General features: G+C 38.9%; 1 protein-coding gene across 1 annotated transcript; it reads right to left on the bottom strand.

The window, feature by feature from the left end:
* Positions 1-673: 673 nt before the first annotated feature.
* Positions 674-15,366, bottom strand: LOC146579442 (protein NLRC3-like). The gene is made up of 12 exons (XM_085269179.1): positions 15,188-15,366; positions 13,933-13,962; positions 13,091-13,219; positions 12,851-12,973; positions 11,872-12,000; positions 11,129-11,207; positions 10,736-10,955; positions 7,362-9,156; positions 7,100-7,273; positions 6,473-6,646; positions 3,653-3,699; positions 674-2,304 (listed from the first exon to the last, which is right to left on the bottom strand). Exons 2-12 carry the CDS (start codon positions 13,938-13,940, stop codon positions 1,763-1,765), a joined length of 3,420 nt encoding a protein of 1,139 aa, XP_085125305.1. The 5' UTR covers positions 13,941-13,962; positions 15,188-15,366; the 3' UTR covers positions 674-1,762.
* Between the last annotated feature and the right edge of the window lie 6,858 nt (positions 15,367-22,224).

Raw genomic sequence — 22,224 nt, 5'->3', positions numbered from 1 at the left:
AGCCCAGAAATAAATCTTAGACAAAGTGAATCTGTGAACTAAGGTGTAGGTCTGTTAGGTCATGTTGTGGTGATCCTCGGGTTCGGGGATGAGTGTTCACTGGAGTGCAAAATTAAAACCAATGAAAGATGGACAAGAAAAGTTCAAAACCATCAGGTGCTCAGTTTTGAAAAAAGAGAAGAAGAGCAGAAACGATCAAAGCGGGAGTGTTCCCCCATGTGTTTACTAGTTCTTTGACCTACAACCCTGCAACTCTCCACAACTTCACACCACACAATTTATATTATTGTTATCAACAAGGCTTTGAATTATGCTGGACGAGATCTGAAGACCCAAAACAGTGTGGATGGTTCTCAGTATTTTGTGTTCTGATGAGAAATGCTGCAGTCGCGGTCTCTGTCACTGCTCGGGTATTTATGTGATGAGAGGAGAAACTGATAGAATGAAAGTTGGAACGAGTCTTTCTGCTTCTCGCTTTTCCCCTCATATACAGAAAATATACACTTGTTGTATAAATGTTTACAAAGATGCTTTAAAAATATCTTCCTGTCTGTTTTTCCTCTGTTTTTGTTTTTGACTCTCTGGATACAGTGTACAGTTTATACACATATAAACAGTTTCATTTTAGTGTTTCATATAAACAGTGCAACATAGTACCAGACAAACAGTCCTTTATTAAAATTTATTTAAAAAGAGCTGTTTTTAAATTCAGTTGGAGAATATTTAAACTGACAAAGGTTTAAAATTAATTACACACATTTATACACTGGAAAAGTAAAAACACCTTCGTCAACAAGAAAAAAATCCTACTCTTTACATATTTCTTTTGTCTTCACCTTCCCTTTTCTGTTACAAATCAGGATTGTGTTTTTCACACAGAATAAAAACCAAATCTGAGATTGAAAAACAGTTTCTTATCAGTCGAGAAATATGTCTGTGAAGGTTCTCAGTCATCCAGGTCATCGTAGTAACTTTAAGAAGTCCAGACGCTTTTCTTTCCAAGCTCCTTAGATCAGTCGAGAAACACAGACTGGAGGTCATCTACAAGTCAGACTGTTTTTACTGAACATGAAATGAAGAGAGATGTCTCCAAGGCCTCCAGTTACAACCTCCATAAGGTGCACTCGTGTCAGTAGTATTTAAAGCTACATTTAGATCATCAGAAATTAATAATTTTTTTTTGGATCCAGAACCATTCGGATAGATTGTTATGAAAACTGGTCACATGGTGGTGATATCGCCTTTTTCCAGGAATTAATTGTAGTTAAGTGTTATTTAATTTGCATAACAAGAGAGAAAAACACAAATGTATAGTAATGCAATGTAAGAAATTAAGCCTAAACACAAAATCTAAAGCCTGCAGCTCTCCTCCTCACAAAGCCTAACTCATCAACATCTAAAATATCTAAATTTTCAGTTCCAAGGATTTCATCCATCAGTCTAAACATTATTAAAATGTGTATAATGGAACAAATATAATAGTTGATAATAGTAATGCAACAGATTTTAAAGTAAAGTTCCTCTTTCCTATTTAAACTGTGACGCATAATAGAAACTGATAAGTGCTCTTAAAAAATAGGCACCAAAGACAATAAGATGATTTTTTCAGGAGAATCTCATTCAACAACTCGGGACTACAAACCAAGCCAATATATGTACAACGTATCTGACAGTTTACCTGATATATTTAAGGTTCATAATATTTAAGTGAGAAAAAGTGTGAAACACCAATGTGAGAATATTTCTCTGCACAGTAAGTTCATTATTCTGAGTCAGCACAGAGGTGGATACTAGAGTCAGACTTCACTCTAAACCCAGCATATACAGGTTCAGTGAAGGTGGTGTTGAAGGTGTGCAGGTGGATCAGTTTATCAGAGGAGACACTGTAGAAGGACACAGTTCCTGCAGAACAGTCCACATACACTGCTACTTTGTGACAGAGAGGTGAGGAGAGCAGAGGGATGGCTCTTGCTATGTAATTGTGATCTACATAGTAACCCCTGTCATCACTGCAGTAGAGACTCCAGGATTGGTAAGTCCTTCCAAACCTGCTTTCATCACCATCTCCTTTCCGTCTGATTCCTCCATAAGTTACTGCAACATGAACCTCTTCTCTCCACTCGACCTCCCAATAACAGCGACCAGTCAGACTGTTGGTACACAGCAGCTGAGGCCAGTGATCGAACCTAAGATCATGATCAGGATACAGCTGGTCTTCTTCCACATGTGTCACCTCCTTGTTTCCATCAGACAGTTTGAGGTTCTTGTGTGCTGTGTTTGAATCCAGCGTCAGATCACAGAAATCTAAAAGGGACAATAAGACACAGTGTATATAGCAAATAATTAATTATAGCCAATGTGTAACAGTAAATGTGGTCCTCATATTTTGTGTTCTATTGCTTAAACATTCAAGGATGCAGGCAGTGTGATGAGTGTGAATGAAAAATAGAAAAAAAAATCTTAAAATTAAAAATTATCAACAATAATTAATTCAAAAGGGAAGTGACTGGAATATATATGAACATGTAAGGCAAGGCAAGTTTATTTGTATAGCACAATTCAACAACAAGGTGATTCAAAGTGCTTTACAGAGACATTAGAAACAAAAACAAATAAAAAGCATGATTTAAAATTGATTAAAACAAGCAAATAAACTAACTAATTAACAAACAAACAAACAAACAAACCAGTATATAAAATCAAAACAGATAAAATCAGAACAGTAGATAAAATCAGTAGTTAAATGTAAGTTTTGAAATTTAAAATTTAAATGTAACTATAAGTATAGAGGCTTTGCATTCACATTCAGTTCACATCTAAGGTGCACCACCAACACTAAACACAAACATCAAAGTGATGTTATGTGATTTGATTATTTTCATTTTATGTGCACATCAAAATGCATGTAAATGTGTTGCTAGGCAACTAGGAGTGCCAGAGTTGTTTTACACTGATTTCTACACAGTGAAAATATCTCGTGTGGTGACAGGATTTTTAAAATGCTGATGGGTAAAAATATTCTCCTTGGTAGTTTAGTGTTAACAGAGCCAAACTTTACATTTGCCTTTCAGTCAAAAATCAGGTCATCGTCAGAATCAGTCAGCATCAGCAGTGTATTTGATTTATGGAAAGATTTTTCTGTCTTCATTCTCAAATCTGATCATCGGTACATTATCTAATGCTAGTTAACACAGATGAATTACAACCTGACTCATGAAGCCAAATTCTGTTTAAAGTAGATCAATAATTTAATAAATCTCCCCCCCCTCTCTGGTAACTTTGATTTCGCACCAAATATTATAAACTAATCACGAGGTTGGCGCTGTTACAGCTGTTCCTCTAGCCATGCCAATCTTACCACTAGCAAAATTATATCTGAATAGAAAATTCTAGTTGACCATGTGGCCACATTTCTTCACCAGATAATGAAGAAAGGGTTTAATTGGTTTTCACGTTAGTTTATGAAGAAGAAAAACCAGTATGCTAAACTTTGTGATGTTTTAAGATTGTATCAAAAATGGGTTTTTAGTTGTGGAATTAAATAACTGAAACAATTTTTTATAAAATATATGATAAAAGATATTTAGCAGAGATGCATATAAAGTGTGAAAAAATGATGTAAATACAGCTAGTAAATCAAAAACACACTTACATTTTCTTAGACCTGGTCTCATCCACTGGACTCCTTGAGGCTCCACACTGAAATAAGCACATCATCTTTTAGTGTGAAAACATGGCCTTTATATTCTCTGATTCATCTCTTCTAGAGAAATAAGCTTGCACTTTATTTTATCTCACAATAAATTGAAAATGATCATAGTTTCTCATTTAGTTCTAAGGTTGGATTTTTGTTTTTATGTATCGTAAGCACGTTTCTTTTAATTATCAGGTCTGTATTAGGTTCTTAAATTACCTAAATACAACCTGAGGACATTGAAGACGTGTAAAAAAAAAGATCCTGTATAAATAACACTGTATAAAACAGTGCACCCCTGTAGGATCACCTCAACAATGAGTAGGAATTGAATAACTTAAGAAGAATTCTTACTTTTTCACATGACTGTATCTGCACCGCATGAAATGCAAGTACTTACTTCACTTTTATTTGGCACCAGGAAAGTCAAAATCCTGTTTTAAAGCTTACAGTGGTTCTGCATTTATTGGCATAAAGGTACACAGTAAGCTCCAGACTGAGAGTCAGTCTGGGAAGACAATCTGAGCCTAAACATTGGCAAGGGAGGAAAATAAATCTGGAGGGGACAATGAAACAGGGTTACATAATGTCATGATCCCTGGGTTTTAGACTCAGAGTTTGGAGTTTTGGGATGTTTGGGTTTTTTCTGGTTTTGAATTTTTGATTATTCTCCATATTCTGTATTGGTTTCATACTTTCTTGCAGCAGCATTTCTTGGTTTCAGTCTGCTTTATTTTCTGCCTCCCTGTGTTTCTGTCACTACAATAAACAATGTGCTTCAAATACTATGTTCTGTCTCTGTTAACATGTGTGAGGATGTTTCAGTTGCTTAGTTATTCAGTGCAACACAAAACAAATCAATATATAGAACAAAACATTTTGAGAAAAGACTGCTGTGTTCAGGCTTCAAGTTATTTGGGTCTGAGTCTGTTTCTGTCTTTGTCACTGTTGCCCCAGCATTGGTGGGGGACAGTGTTGGGAAGGTTACTTTTAAAACGTATTCCATTACAGAATACAGAATACATGCCCCAAAATGTATTCTGTAACGTACTCCGTTACGTTACTCAATGACAGTAACGTATTCTGAATACGTTGGATTACTGAATATATTATCATGCTTTTTACAACAACGTGAATGTACTAGTGCCAGTATACCATGTACACTGACACAAATACAAGAAAATAGCCTTTGAATAGCTGTCCACTGTTGTGACCACTATATGTGAAAGGGTTAAAAGTGTGTGAATTTGAGTGAATGAATAGTGGAATTGTAAAGCACTTTGGGTGCGTAGAAAAGCGCTATATAAATGCAATCCATTATGAAGACGAAGAAGACGAAGAAAACATGAATAATAAAACATGTATTAACTTTTGTTGGCTAATTCTGACCAGTCACAACATAACTGTCACATTGTCCTCCCAGCCCATTGTTCCTTCAGTGGGCTGGTTTCAGTCATTATGCAAATGTACTGTTTATAAGGTTGGGGAAACCTGCAGTCAGCTGAGACTGAAGAAGTCACTTGGATGAGTGACGAAACGTTTCTCCCACAAAAACGCTACGTCCAGATGAACAGAATCAACTTTTGGAGATTGTCCAATACCTTTCAAAATCTGAGCAAACATATCACCCTGTGCAACCTCTAAACTCAGTCTGAGTCTTTCTCCTGTTGTTTATGAGATGTTTCTACCAGAAGTGTCAGTGGGAATAACAGGGCAGGGAAGCATGAGCATCATGGAAAGTTTTTCATTCATCATCATGTGAATATGCTGAAGATATTGTCTTCAAAGTCAGCTGTGTGTGGTGAGTTCATTGAGAGAACATGTGTGTACAGCTTGTCTCTTGCTTCTACAGTCTAACACAGATATTTTTGTACTTATTTTAACCATGGATATATTTCCTTCTGAGTATACTGTGACTGTATAGTTGCAAATATACATTGCTTTTTTTTTTTTTTTTGAAATGGCAAAAAGAGTCAAATGTCAACCTTTCAAAGTTAATTGCCCCTCCAGTTCATTTGGACTGCTGCCGACCCTGTCATATAGTCCTGGGGCTTCGATCCAGCGTTTGTGTTTGGACTCTAAGTTCTGACTGATCTTTATTATTCTCATATTTTTATAATTGAAAGTTTTTAGGGTAGGCGTCTTTGATTTAGTGTTCCTGGGTTTCTTCATTACTTATTATGCAGTTGTGCTTATTTTTGTTTCTGCTCTTTCATATTCCTGGTTATAGTGATTGTTTATTTTGATTCCTGGAGTTTCAGTTTGTTCCCTGCTTTCCCTGTGTCACTCCTTGAGTCTCTGTCTTTGTGTTTGTATTCCTCTGTCTCCATGTTTGTCTACCTTTCTGTCTCGGTCAGGTTCATGTGTCTCTGTCACAGTCAGTATACTCTTAATTCCTGTTTTATTTTGAAAGTTCCTCATCTCATGTGTGTTTGCTTCCTGTCTCATCAATTAGTTTCTGTTAATCTGTGTTCCCCGGGTGTGCCCACACCCACAGATGACTTCTTCGTGAAAATGGAAACCCTGGCGCCTCGTCTGACTAAAAACAGGGAGGTATGGCTGTGACTGTGTGGAGCACAAAGGACATGGGTACACAACAGGAAGCAGCAAAAAAAAAAAAAAAAAAAACCCTCAAAACCCTGTGTCACAGACCCAGAACCATCACAAAGGCACCTGTCATAACTGGGGTTAAACAAATCAAAAATTCAAAATATCTGCTCTTTGTTACAATATGTTGGAGAAAAAATATATTTCCAGTTGTATTTCCTGTTTTCCTACCAGAGTATGTCCAGTTTCACATGTGGATCCTTCTTTAGATCAGACAAAAGCTTCATTCCTGAGTCTCCTGGATGATTATAGCTCAAGTCCAGCTCTTTCAAATAGGAGGGATTGGAGCGCACAGCTGTGTCCAGAGAGGGGAAGCCTGTTCCTGTGATCTGACAGCCTGACAGCCTTCAAACATACAACATGTCACATCATTGTTAGGAACTGCTCTGAATTTGATGATGTACAGTCGAACTAACAGATTCTGATTCTAGTTAAAGTTGTTAAAAACACACTAACTGGCTTTTCTGTACTCAAATTTAAAAAAAACAACAAAAAACATAATTATTTTCTGTCTTTTTTACTATGACGGACACGTTCTCATCCAAAAACGTAACATACCGATGCTATGTGACAAATCGTCTGTATGTTACACATTCGAAAATATGAGAGCCGTTTGGAATAAATCTACACTAAATCATAAATAAAGTTATAGTTTTTTTGATTTGTGAAGTGTGTGTTTCACTTCTACTGTTCTCTTTCAGTAGCTTACATCAGAACAGAAACAACATCTTAAAATCTATAAAATAACGACAGTTGTTGTGAAATACCCACATTTTCTTAAACAAAGAATCAGCTAACCTGAGAGTTTCCAGCACACAGTGTGGACTCCCAAGTCCAACACAAAGCAGCTTCACTCCTGAGTCCTGAAGGTTGTTGTTACTCATGTCCAGCTCTCTCAGTCTGGAGGACTGAGAACTTAGAATTGAGGAAAGAGCCTCACAGCTTCTCTCTGTGAGGTTACAGCCACTCAACCTGGAAACGTGAATATCAGAGAACTTTCCAAACTCTTAAAAGAAGCACTTTAAAGTAATCTCTTGAAAGGCTTAAACTGGATACTTACTGGGCTTTCTCACAGACTTTGACCACTGGCAGCAGCTGCAGAAGAGCCTCTTCAGAAGCTGAATATTTCCTCAAGTCAAACTCATCCACACCTGTTTCTGATGACAGTAAGATGAAGACCAGAGCTGACCACTGAGCAGGAGAGAGATCAACTTTGGACAGGTGTCCTGAACTCAGGTGATGCTGGACCTCTTTCACTATAGAGTCATCATTCAATTCATTTAAACAGTGGAGCAGATGGATGCTTTTCTCAGGAGAGAGAGTGTCATTCATCCTTTCTTTAACATATTTGACCATATCCTGATTCATCTGTGAGCTGATTCCTTTTTGTGTGAGCAGGCCTTGTAAGAGATCCTGATTGGTCTGCAGTGAAAGACCAAGGAGGAAGCGAAGAAACAAGTCCAGATGTCCATTTGGACTCTTTAAGGCCTTGTCCACAGCACTCTGGTAGAAATGTCTTACTGAAGATTCTCCAGTCTGCACTGAGGCTGTTTCTTCTTCTTTCAGCAGGTTGATACCAGAGTTGGTGAATGTCAGATGGACATGAAGAGCAGCTAAAAACTCCTGAATGCTCAGATGGACAAAACAGTAAACCTTCTCTTGGTACAGTCCCCCCTCCTCTTTAAAAATCTGTGTGAACACTCCTGAGTACACTGAGGCTTCTCTGACATTAATGCCACACTCTGTCAGGTCTGATTCATAGAAGATCAGGTTTCCTTTCTGCAGCTGCTGAAAAGCCAGTTTCCCCAGTGCTTCAATCATCTTCTTACTCTTTAGACTCCAGAGAGGATCTGTCTCAGCTCCTCCATCATGCTTGATGTTCTTCACTTTGGTCTGAACCACCAGGAAGTGAATGTACATCTCAGTCAGTGTCTTGGGCAGCTTCCCTCCAGCCGGTTTGGTTTTTAACACACTCTCTAGAACTGTAGCAGTGATCCAGCAGAAGATTGGGATGTGACACATGATGTGGAGGCTTCGTGATGTCTTGATGTGAGAGATTATGGTGTTGGCCTCTTCCTTGTCTCTGAGTCTCTTCCTGAAGTACTCTTCCTTCTTTGGGTCAGTGAACCCTCTGATCTCTGTAACCATGTCTATATACTCAGCAGGGATCTGATTGGCTGCTGCAGGTCGTGTGGTTATCCAGATGTGAGCAGAAGGAAGCAACTTTCCTCTGATGAGGTTTGTCAGCAGCACATCCACTGATGTGGACTCTGTAACATCAGTGAGGATCTCAGTGATGTGGAAGTTCAGAGGAAGTCGACACTCATCCAGACCATCAAAGATGAACACAACTTTGAACTTTTTAAAGTTACAGATTCCTGCTTCTTTGATTTCAGTAAAGAAGTGATGAATAAGTCCCACTAAGCTGAACTTTTTATCCTTCAGTAAATTCAGCTCTCTGAATGAGAATGGAAACATGAACTGGATGTCCTGGTTGGTCTTGTCTTCAGCCCAGTCCAAAGTGAACTTTTGTGTCAGGAATGTTTTCCCGATGCCAGCCACTCCTTTGGTCAGAACTGTTTTGATTGGTTTGTCTCTTCCAGTTGAAGCTTTAAATATGTCTTCACACCTGATTGTTGTTTCTGGTCTGTTTGGTTTCCAGGAAAACATTTCAAGCTGTCTGACCTCATGTTCAGTGTTGACCACTCCGGTTCCTCCCTCTGTGATGTAGAGCTCTGTGTAGATCTTATTCAGATTGGTTGCGTTTCCTGGTTTAGCAATCCCCTCAAACACACACTCAAACTTCTTCTTTAGGGTAGACTTAAGCTCACACCTACAACCTGAATAAGGGTTTTCTAAGCAAAAAAAGAGAAATTCAAATATAAATGTTAGTCCATAATTTCTTTTATAAAAGTATCGTAAGAATGTTATATATTTTTATTAAAGTATTGAATATACAGGACTAGGGATGGGTACCGGTATCCGGTGCCATGATGGCATAAAGGGTAGTAACCAGACCGAAAAGCAGCGCACATTTCGGTGCTTTATTTCGGTGCTTTTTTTTTTTCCTGAGATGTCACACAATTTGAATTCTAGCCAATCATTTTACGTTTCCGAGGATAGTAGGCGGGTCCAGGTACGTACGTTCTTTTAGAGCAGAGCTACAGATTAAAAATGCCCAAGGCGAAGCAGTCAAAAGTCTGGCTGTACTTCACAGCAAAATATGCAAACTCAGCAGCCTGCAACAAGTGCTTTAAGCTGATACTGTGATACTGTCAAAGGAGGTAACACCTCAAATCCGATGAAACACCTGGCGACGCATAGTGTTGTTTTTTTTAAGCCGAAAAATGCAGCGTATTTGATAGCTTGCTGCGAGACCTCACACCGAGCACATCTACTGCGGGTGGGTTGCCTGTTATTGGACCCGGAGTTAGCAACATCCCCCAAAAACCCGAAGAGTAGAGTCCTGGCCCCTAGCCCTGCCAGTGTAGCAGAAATGATGATGGATGATGACGGCAGCAGCAGCCGTTCTTCTCTGCGTGAGTAGCTTAATGTTGTTCGTGTATACTTTACATTGAGTAGGCTAACCATGTTATTACATTAATGCAAGTAAGGTGAACTAGCAAACACCGTAGTAGTTACATGCGGCTGTCTTCTTGTTTAATGGCAGATACTCCCTTCACCCAGGCCAAAAAGGCTAAAATACATCATCCATCCATTCGCTACCGCTTATCCTTTTCAGGGTCGCGGGGGGCGCTGGAGCCAATCCCAGCTGTCATAGGGCGAGAGGCGGGGTACACCCTGGACAGGTCACCAGTCTGTCGCAGGGCCAACACACAGAGACAGACAACCATTCATACTCACATATTCACACCTAATGGCAATTTGGATTATCCAATTAACCTATCCCCACAAGCTGCACATCTTTGGACGGTGGGAGGAAGCCGGAGTACCTGGAGGGAACCCACGCGAACACGGGAGAGCATGCAAACTCCACACAGAAAGACCCCGGCTTGACGGTGGAATTGAACTCAGGACCTTCTTGCTGTGCGGCAACAGTGCTAACCACCGTGCTGCCAAAAGTGGAAAACAGTTAAACATGAGAGGTCTTTGGACAAAGTTTGTGTTTTTTTTCCATTGTTTAAGCACTGCTTCCAGCCATGAGTGATACCATATATGCCCCATAGCTGCAGAAAAGGCTAACATTGTTATCTCTTCACAAAAAAACAGCTGAACATGAGAGGTTTTTGGACCAATTTTGTGTTCTCCATTCTTTAAGCACCGGTTTGAGCACCGTTTAAGCACCGGCACCGTTTCAAAAGTACCGGTTTGGCACCGGTATCGGATAAAACCTAAACGATACCCATCCCTATACAGGACACACAACAGTTCTGTCCTCCTAAATGGTGCATTTATGAAAAGAAATCCTCTTACTGCTCTCCAGACAGGCAGCCAGATCTTCCAGTTTCATTGTCCTCAGGAAATAAACTGTGATCTGCAGAAGTGCCTCTCCAATGATCCTCCTCTGCTCCCCGTCTTCACTGTCCAATATTTTCACATCTTCTCTCTGACTTTCAGGGGATTCTGCATTTAGATGATTTTGCATTTTCTTTAGCTCATTCTTCACAAAAGTGACAATGTTGTCCTCCAGCCCCTGAAACAGAATGAATGACAAATGAACAAATTTCCTGAAGTGAAGGTAACGCTTTGGCTTTATTTCTGTTTAAAATGTAGCTCTAGTGAAAGCTGATTACTTTTATCTATTTTTTGATTTAAGCTGTATAGTAAAAAAACAAATAAATAAATAAATGTTTCACATATACAGACCATAAATATTTGGCTCAGGTCAGTTTTATGTTGTGGGGCATGATGGGGGCAGGAGACATCTGAGCCAGACTGAACAACTCTATGGAGACAACGTGAAGAATCAAAGCTTAGACTTTGTGTGTCTGTTTTATAAAGGTCTTAAAATTAACCTATTTATGTTCATCTCGAGCTCTCTTTTTAAAATTTGGACTCTACTAGAGTACCATTGCATGAGTAACAGTGCAGGCCTTCAATTCATCCTCTGTCTGACCAGCAGGCGGATTCTACACTCACAGTGCTTGAAATAACAATATAACGGCCATTCTCTCTTCATCTTTCATACCACCATAGATATCAAAGGGAAAAATGTCTAATTTGTTTTGTTTTACATAGTTGTTTCTTAATTTTTCATTGTAAAAACTTTGTAGACCCGATTTTGAAAAGTACTATAAAACATGAATATAAACAAAAGGTGACTATTGAATAATGTTAGTATTAAAATAAGACTTTTCTTTGATACTCAAGAATAATAATCACATACTAATTTTTTATCAGTAGTGTTCCTACAAAGAGAAAGATCAATACCAAGCTCATGTTGATATCATGTATGGATTACAGTGATACACTGAATTCATCTTTCAGACAGAAAATGATTTCCTTATATTTCAATTCTTACTTTAAGTTACCATTTTATCACCAGTTCACCAGACTGGAGTAAGGAAACACGTCAGCTATAACTCCTACTAGGCATCATTTAATCTTACTTCTCAACAGCAGGGGATCCCTTTCCTTTGAAGACAACAATGGCTTCCTTTGATCGATCGCTCTTTACAGACACACATCTGGGTTCAGCTTCAAGTCCAGGTTCAGGGACATCTGGTTTATGATGTGTCCTGGTAAACAGAAACAATGACCATCAAGGAGGAAAATACACTTTTCAATCTTCAGTTTTATTAACTACTGGACAAGATATGAGGCATTTATAAATATCTTGTAGTCTGTCCAATCCAACGTGGAATTAACTAAAAGAAGTCAGCAGGCCTGTAGTTTCAGGCTCATAACAGGGAATGATTGTTGTTCTCTTTAGCCTGTTGGGCTTCTGGATCTCTTTTTCAGACACAGACATTTAATGAAGTCAAGTAGAAGCTCTGAAATGATCTTGAAGACCAAATTTGAAAACTATGAGTAGTAATTCTGTCATCGTCTTTAATGTCTGCTGTGGTAGTGTGTAAACTGTGTTTCCTTTAGAGAAGCTACATGTGATTGTTTTTTATTTACACTGACCATTTTAGACAAAAATAGTTTTCATCTATTTTTAGCTTTAATTTAAGGTGTAAGTGAAACAAAAGCAGTTTTTAGGTTTTCCTTACTGCAGATATGTAATGTAAATGGTAAAATGGTAAATGGCCTGTATTTATATAGCGCTTTACTAGTCCCTAAGGACCCCAAAGCGCTTTACATATCCAGTCATCCACCCATTCACACACACATTCACACACTGGTGATGGCAAGCTACATTGTAGCCACAGCCACCCTGGGGCGCACTGACAGAGGCGAGGCTGCCGGACACTGGCGCCACCGGGCCCTCTGACCACCACCAGTAGGTAACGGGTGAAGTGTCTTGCCCAAGGACACAACGACCGAGACTGTCCGAGCCGGGGCTCGAACCGGCAACCTTCCGATTACAAGGCGAACTCCCAACTCTTGAGCCACAATCGCTGTATGGAAATAATCATATCTTACTTATGTGCAGCGGAGGATTTTCTTCTTTTAACTTCAGTGGGATATAATTTTGAACTCTTCCTCTTCATTCTACCCTTCGTCTTCCTCGTGCTGAGTCCAGGTTTAGGACCAGAGGAATCTGATCTGGGGAATGTGGACAATCAGTATTAATTTATGGGTTTTTTTTGTTGTTGTTGTTGTTTTTTGCTTTTTCTTTACTCTTCAGCTACAACAGCTGCTAGACAAATGGTTATATCTTACTCATCATCTGAAGGAGATCCACTTCCTTGGAAAACAACGATGGCTTCCTTTGACCGATCACTCTTCACAGACACACAGCTGAGTTCAGGTTCCTGTTCAGTTTCCATGGTTTCTGGTCTTTGATGGATCCTGGCAGGCAGAAAAGGAGACCATCAGGGATGGAAATTACCTTTACAGTCTTCAGCTGCAGGATATGCTGCACAAACTATTTACAAGAAGAAGAAAAAAAACACTGGGTCTATATAGTTTACAGCTCTTCACACTAAATTATTTTGGTTCACTTCAGTCTTTTCTGGTTTCCAGGAAGACTTCAGACATCTGTTTTCATCTGTTTTTGTTGGTGCTTAACTGCAAGAAACCTATGATCTGAAACAGATCACATAAATCTATGGATGTTAGAGGACAGCTTATAATGGCCGTGAAGACTAAAGGCAGGCAGGTATTCTTTGGATCTAAAAACAAGACTAATATAATAACCAGCACCTCTAGATTTATAATATAGGTTATATGGCACATGTGTATCAAAAACACACCAGTCCAATATTTACTGCAGTCTTTTGAAATGATTTCACATTGATGCTGCTTTTATAGTGAAGCGTTTTGATAAGGTGGTAAAAACACTTTCTTTTCTCTTTAAAGAAAATCTCATAATGAGGCAGATCAGGGGAAATGTTGTTCATTGTAAATATTATTCTAGTAAATATATATAACCCTAAAAGGCATCTTAATCTGTAGGAAAAATAAGCTTTAGTTTCAAACCATCATAGAGTAAAGCTTTCAGTGACACTGTATGAATAAATAACACTTATACTAAAAAGGATGTGTGGTGTTGAGTGTCATACCTTTCCATTTTGGCCAAATCCTGCAGTCACCTGATCAAAGAGAGAAACAAGTTTTAATCTGGTTTGTTTCTGTTGATGTGTTCTGTTTATTTGTTTGTTTCTAATTAGGTTGTGGTGTATTCAATAATATGGATACTCTGATACATAGATACAAAGTACCAGCGCTTTAAAGAGCTTTTACAGATGTTTATGGGCAATTCCACAAGTGATTAAATTCATAAGTGGCTAAAAAAAATCCAGAAGAAAATACTGTGGAAAAATAAAGTAATACATAAAATTAATTTAATTTAAAATAGTACATTGTATTGTACTGTATTATTAAATAAAAGAAAATGATCCAGAGCGGCTGGATCACACACTCCACAAACTCCGGGCTGAGGCAAAGCAGAAGACTTTGGTCTGAATCTCAACACGTGAAATTATTTTAGGGAAAAGTGGACGGTGAAAAACAGAAAAAAGAAACTCATCATCCGGAGCATTTTTGATAATGTTATGTGTAACTTTCACGTCCTTTTTTGCTTAATTCAACAAAATGCATCAAGCAGTTACAGCAGCATGGCTCAGAGTCACAGCTGTGTTCCAGACCCACTGAAAAGATCTTGGCACATATGAAATATGGAACAAAGGAGACTCCGATCAATAACATAATTTAATCAGATTTAAAATGTTCCTTAAATACTAATTACTGCATTTAAACACAGAGAACCCTAACTGACTTCTTATTTTTTACTACCTTAACTTACTTCCATGTTTCATGTAGTGCATTTTTACTGCTGTCTATACTGCTTGTTTTTGTCCCTGGGGAGATGGCGGCGTCATCTTTAGTTTCACTTTCGTTATTTATCAAACTACGCAGATATAATCAGGATCTTCGTAACTCAGTGAATCCAAATAATAATAGGAAACAAAGAAGACTAAGCCTTCAAAGACGAGTGAAAATGTGCGACATAAACTGGAAATTGAGTTTATTTCGATAAATTCGCAACAAAGACGCATCAGCAGTTTATTTGGTTACAATAACAGTCCAGTCGCCTTTTTTTCCCCAAGCTCTTTACAGTAACTCGACCCGGATGACCGAGAACAATAATATAAATAATATAAAACCGCATAAATGTAATCTGTGCGTTAATAAAGTTAATTGTATAGCTTGAAGAAAGGAAAACAAACTCTGAAGAAGAAGAGAGAAAAACCTAGGACACCGTAAAACGACAGAGTGCAGCCGATGAGCATGAAGGTTTACGGTGTACAACTTTACCTCCAATTAACGGTGCAGAATTTAATCCAGAAACCACCGATAATGCAGAAACGGTCCAGCTGAACAGAAACGTTAACGGACCGCCATGAGAAAACACAGGAATAACCCTTTTCAGGAAGCAGTGAGACCCAACATGGCAGCTCGCTCTGAAAGTAATTTCATATCAGTTTCAGCCAGCTTTTTATGGTCGTTATAAAGACGCAGAAGCACTAAACGGCGGTCAGCTCTATGTCACGCACTCCAGCTTAACCAGAAAAAAAATTCTGGTAGCTTAATTTAAGTGTGACCTGTACACACTTACGAGGTTATGACTTTTATAGAAGAATGACACATTTCTTCTGAACTGAACTGAAAGTTCTCAGTTAGATTTTATCCAGCGTCAGTGTTTGTAGCATTCTAACCTGACATGTTTGCTACGTCAGTAATTTTGCACCGACATCTGACCAAAAGGACTGAAACATTTACTTAGAATTGTTTTTCTTTAAAGAAAAACTTAATTCGTGTCCAGTTAACTTCCCTTAAATACTTTAAATTTGGTTTATGTAGTGATGCTGTTGTCATTGTGCTGATCCTCCTTTATAAAATATGTAACACTGTGGATGTTGTATCTTCAAGTAAGGAACATCAAGACATTTAGTTATTTTATTGAACTTTGAATCTGTCTCCCAGTAGCGGTTTTAGATACGGGCGACACGGGCGGGTGCCCGGGGCGGCATCGTGGTGGGGGGCGACATCACGGGCATCGGCAAAAAAAAAATGCCCGTACTCATGCTGCCCCGACGTCAGCAAGGCGCATATTGGGAATGGCATAGGCTCCGATCGGTTTTCTATCGCCCATTGCTGGGAGTAAGGACGCCCTTCGTCTGCGAGGTGCGCCTGCTGCTTGCGGCGCAGAGAGGAGAGGGCGGGCTGGTGCGGCATCTAAAAACCAACTCGCAAAATAAAACAAAATAAAAACAAACCAACAAACACGAAAACACCAGACATTATGATACAGACTTATAATTTGCACCGATGTTTTTTCGAAATTCTATACGCGAAAAGTGAGCGCGAGAGCCCTCGGTGCGCCTGCTCGCTGCTGAAGTCAAAGTAAACTTCATTGTCATCTCCGCTACATACAGTCCAGTATGTAGAGAGACGAGACGACGAGGCTCCAGTTACAGCAATGCAAGTAAACAAACAATAAATATATATAAGAAGAGTAAAAAAATAAATATACACTTAAGACTAGGGGTAAAGAGATCAATAGCAATTTAAAATTTACAGTTTGATGATTTAAAGTCTCACACACAACCCGTCGAAAGGGGAAGGGGGTCTTGCTGCTTCCAAATAGAGCACATTTCATTTATAATGTTGTAAATCCAAGCCCATTACGTATTCATGATTTGAATCCTGGGTTGTGTGAAATCTCAGAAATGCACCCTAGACAAAGTGAATCTGTGAACTAAGGTGTAGGTCTATTATTATTATTATTAGATTATGTTGTGGTGATCCTCGGGTTGAGATGGGTGTTCATACTGGAGTGCAAAATTAAAACCAATGGAAGATGGACAAGAAAAGTTCAAAGCCATCAGGTCCTCAGAAAAAAGAGAAAAGAAGAGGAGGAGAAACAAGAAAAAAATGTTGTCCGGACCAATGACCTGTCTCCGCCTCACTCAAGTACCGACCCGAGTCATCAGTCCTGAGTCTGGACAGTTGCAGTCTGATTCGTCCTTCTCTGAGGGTGTCTTTGTCACTCTGGACTCGTCCTGAAAACTTTTCATCCTGAGACTCTGACACCTCAACACCTTCATGAACATCATACAGGATTAAACGTTTAACTACAGTTATCAGTTCACAGAGGATGTTGAGAGTTTTGGTGGATCTGTCAGGTTTGGTGGTGAACGTCCACTCCAGTGTGATGTTGTGGTTCTCCTCTGCCTGATAGCAGGTCTGTGTCACATTGACTACAAATGATCCTGTTGAGGAGACAGAGAGGGAAAGAGAGGAGCAGACACACTGAGAACTGGAACAAATCTGTTGTTGAGCTTTATTTGGAGTTCATAAAGTGAAGCTGTAAACTAACCAGAGACACATGAGGTGAGGATGATGAGCAGCAGGATCCTGCAGATCATCTTCTCCCTGTGAGAGGAGACAGAGGTGAAGAGTCATCAACACATGAGGTCAAAGGTCAGGCACTGCAGCTAGAAGAAGGAAAATCTGACTTTATTCACTCATTTCAAGATCTGCAAACAAACACAAGGAGAAACTGCAGAAATATCAAAGCAGGCTTAAAATCATTTAGAAACAGTTTTGTAGTTACAGAGTTTGTCCACAAGGAGAAAAAAAACAATTTTTGTGTTCTTATAAAAAATTAACCTCAAACTGATGCCTCATGCAAATATAGCACAGTGTTATATGAACCTCATTACTTTTATAGGAATGATCACAATACAAAGAAACTGTTTCTCCAAGCTGACAGTAAAATATAAAGCGTAACTCATAAAATCTGCCTCTGTGAGTTCTCACATTACAGTGAAATCAGAAATGACATCATCACTTGTTCAGCTTCATAAAAATGATGATGATGATGGATGAAATAGAGAGAGAGAGAGAAGAAAAGAAGGAGAACAGTCTGTATTAGACTGTAACATCAGCTGGTAAAATAATAACATTATATCTAATGATAATGAGAGCAGAGATTTCACTTTAAACACTCTCAGAGACGTTTGACATGAAAAAACAGAGTTACAGATACAAATACATACATACTGCTGCTGTCTGCTCTTCTTTATACCCACATTCTGCACACACCAACAAACACGGACAGATTTCACTGACTGAGCTGGAAGGAGCAGAGTTACTTATAGTTACTAACCTCTGCTCCGCCTACAACGCCCCTTCGGGCCTAGCCATAAACCCCGCCCAATGATGAGGGGCAGGGAATAATCAAGCACAACCACGCCCATTGGACGAGGCGGGAGTGGTCTGTTCCCTCCAGTCTGTGAAATCTGTCCGTGGATACTGTTGTGTACAGAATTTGTGTGGAAAGAAGAACAGACAGCAGCAGTATTTGATGTGTTCGTGTCTTACAGCAGGAACTGTTTACCTAACAACATTTTCATATTTTCGCTTCAGCTTAGTTTTTGCTTCAAACTCGTTTCACGTATTAACATTTTTTTATTTTTCCGGACTTAAAGAAAATGTTTGATTCCAGATGAATCGACTCTCGTGTTTCCTCCTCTTTACTCGGTGTGAATCAAAGCCTTTCATGTTTTACATGAACTTGTTTTTCTTGTGTTTCTGATCAGTCTTTAATTTCTAGCCAGCAGCTTCTTCCTCCTCTGAGTCTTTCTCACTGCTGCTGACAGTCACTTCGTTCTTCAGCTGATCATTAAATTATTAATGTGAACAACAGGGACAGCTCGCTGCTCGCTCTCTTTAAACTGGTGAGTAAAAACTGCGGGAGATTTGACTGTTTCTATTTTTCATGTTCAGTCCTTTAAAACATCTTTAATGTTAAAATATAAAACTCAGCAGGATTTCATGTTAGAATTTTTTTCAACCCATCTACTTCCGCTTATCACTTTATTCCGGGTCTGGAGCCTGTCCCAGCTGTCTTTGGGCGGAAGGCAGGATACGTCCTGAGCTGGTCGGGACTTCTTAGTGATCCAGAGGAAGCCCATTAATTAAACTATTATTAAACCAGCTTTTATATTTTGACTCTGGTCCTTCGTCAGCTTTTGTTTGGACCAATCACAGCTGTGAAGTTTTGAAAATTTAAAGTGCGCATTGAGGAAACAGAAGAGCAGTTCAGTCCTTGAACCTTTCAAATAAATAAAATCTTTATTCAGAGTTTAAACTCAGTGTTGCTGCTTCCTGTGGATATTTATTTAGGTCTTAGAGGGAAATCTGTTCCAACTCAGTCCTGAAATGTGTTTTTATCTCAACATTTAAGCATCCTTCTTTGTTTTTGTCACGAGTTCTGATGCAGTATTGAAACACATCATGTTATACGCTCTTACTTCGTGGATGGAAAAATGTTTGTTCAGTGAATGATTCTCAGCTGATTCTGAGAAACACAAACACTACTCCCCTACAAGAAAAAAAAGAAAAAAAGAAGAAACGTTTTATTAATTTAAATTTGTTTAAAAGAAGTCCGACTGATCAATAATCAATAATAATAAAACGAGTCAGCCAGGAGTGAAATGTTGGTGATAATCCCTGAAAGTGCAGCAGGTCAAAGTAAAGCTGCAGGATCGTCTGTAAACTGTGGTGATGTTTGTAAGAAACCGAAAATAAGAAGGTGTCTGTAACAGAACAGGAAACAGTGAGCTTACAGCGCCACCATCTGGACAGACAGCCTCATTTCAGCTCAGACTGTAGCTGAGTGTTGATGTTCAAACTGCAGCATTTCTGTGATTATTTGAATGTTACTTTGTACATTAGGTGAAGCTGTTGCTGCTGTGATGCTCCTCCTCTATAACACTCATAAGTCAGCATATCACTGTGATATATACACTGTTTGCACCTGTTCTGTTTATTTCCTGTATTTACCTCTGAATCTGTTCACACAGATGATTCCTGTGATGAGAAGCTGTTATCAAATGATTTATATTCTCTATGAACTTTTCTGTGATAGAAAATGATTCACACTAAACTCAATAAAACACTTTGTAACTCTGTAAACACAAATGTGAATCTATTATTTCCTACAGTGTTAAACTTGAATCAATGCAGAAAATCAGAGTTTGTCCTGACTGTTGGAGCATGGAGGGATTGTGTTTTCCAGATGTGTTCCAGATGCTGCTGTTTGGTTCATATAGTTCTTTCCTTCCATGAATCCAACATGTGAATGTTTGAACGATGGAATCAGTCACTCAGTGAATGTTTTCAGTCCACTGGGACCTTGTTTGGTCTCCATGTAGAAGAGCTGAGGTTCCTGTGATGATCCTGTTCTGGAAGCAGAATAAAGTCCAGCAGGTAACCAGACAGCAGCTCATCTTTGTGTCCTTCACACTCAAAGTTCATGTCAAGTGAAAGCAAAGCATCACTTCCTGTAATTATAACTGAATGCATGTCATAGTTGTGAGACTAGTTGTTGTTTGTTGCTCCACTTAAATAGTCTAAAGTGTTTTTCTAACATTAAATCAGATGCATCACATGCTGTATTATACTGTAGTTTACTGATTCTATGCATCAGCATTTTACTGCAATAACAATAAAACAAATCTAATTTAATCTGAACATCAGAAAAATTGCATGCACATTATACATGTTCAGTGTAATATAACGAACATTGTGCTGCTGTATTTATCAGTGACTTATCCTGACTCAGGTGTGGTGATCAGGTGCAAGCACACTCTGGGTTTGTGGCATTTTTGTTTGTATTTGTAAGATTGTATATTTATTATGTATTTTTAAGAAATAAAACAATAAACAGTCATAAGAGAGACAACAGCTCAGAGTCCTCTTGTCTCATTGGAGAGTTCTGTGATGTCACTTCCTCTCACTCTCCAGTTTAGGTAGCAGCTAACTGCTAACAAACCTACTGATTCAGTGCTTTGACAAATTTAGATTTCATCCACTTAAGTTGAGCAGAGAGGAGCTCACTGTGTGAAAAACAAACAGCATCGCTGCTCGGTGAATGAAACTCAGTGTGGAAAACAGTTTGCATTATCTGATCTTCCCACAGCAAAACGTCACTAATACCACAAAGATTATATGATGTTCAACACGCTCAGTCATTTGTATTTTTATCCTTAATGTTTGCCAGAAAGGAGGACAGCTCCAGTCATTTTCAGGATATATTTAGGACGACCATTACAGCAGGAAGAATACAAACAATAAACAACATAAAAGAATAATTTTCACAGTGGAAGAATCGTTTAAAAAGACGTCTCATGCTGTTTACAGTGTAAGCTTCAGTTTTCATGACCAACCAATGAAGAACAAACAAACAAACAAAGAGAGCCTTGTACAAATTAACAAAGGTTTTTATTAAAATAGTTCAGGACATGGCACCTGTGAGCTGTACAGGTATTTCTCTTTTTCATTTTCCCTCACTTATGGGTACAAACATGGTATAAACACACTATTTCTTAAGGCTTGTGCTGTGCAATAATGGTTTCCTGCCACATAAAGCAAAGTGTAGCATGGTGTGACATTGATAGAAATGCAGAATGACAAACTACAGCACAGGACATGCAGAGTGCAGCGATCAGCTCAGCACAAATTCTGTCTCATTTACTCAACCTGGCAGTCAGCTCAGGGCGTGCTCTTCCTATGTGAAAAGGGCTTTAAGAATAAGTCTATGACATACATGATGTATACATATATAATCACTGAAACCAGCTAACTAATATACAAACAGAGCTTCTTTTATGCCTTATTTGTAGGTGATCAGCACAGACAGGGACCTTTCCCATGTTAGGTGAATGTGCTGATCACCACACTCACAGGTCTTTTTCTAGCTCCATATTTTCATTCTTGGACTTCACTGCAGGAACTTGAGATGAGACTTTTTAACCCCACCTGCTTTTAACCCAGGTTCTTCTGATTGGCTTTGCTTAAGAAAAAGGATTTCACAGCAGCTGGGTGGACTTTTGTGCAGTCACAGCCGTGTGTTTGAGATGGCCAAGACTGAAACTAGATTATGTTGATTATTATTATATGTTATAGGTGATACTGTGCTGCTGTTCTGTGTCCACATTTCTGTATAGGCAGGTGTAACCCAGTGTTAAAAATGGGATTGAAAGTATAAATATTCATACTCTCACAATGGGAATAAATATTGATAAAAACAAAGTTAAAATATAATAAATACTGATAAAAAGCATGTAAACATAAGTTAATTAATGTGTACATATGTATATGTAATATATAAATGGTGTGGGGGCAGGACTTAGTCCTGTAGAGTGTGTTTGTCAAATCCACTGAGCAACCAATCATTGGCCGGTCTGACCCTCCCCCAGTCTGCGCGCTGCTCAGACACCTGTGTGTGCCTTCGTGTGCCAGTGAGATACGCCAGAGACACAGACAGTGAAAGATCAGTTTAC

This window comes from Mchenga conophoros, linkage group LG3 (assembly GCF_057382185.1).
Source record: "Mchenga conophoros isolate Kocher_MC1m ecotype Shallow Benthic linkage group LG3, M_conophoros_male_GT1.1, whole genome shotgun sequence".
NCBI lineage: Eukaryota > Metazoa > Chordata > Actinopteri > Cichliformes > Cichlidae > Mchenga > Mchenga conophoros.
Note: the sequence above shows the minus strand (reverse complement) of the source record. Positions and strands in the feature narration are given on the sequence as shown.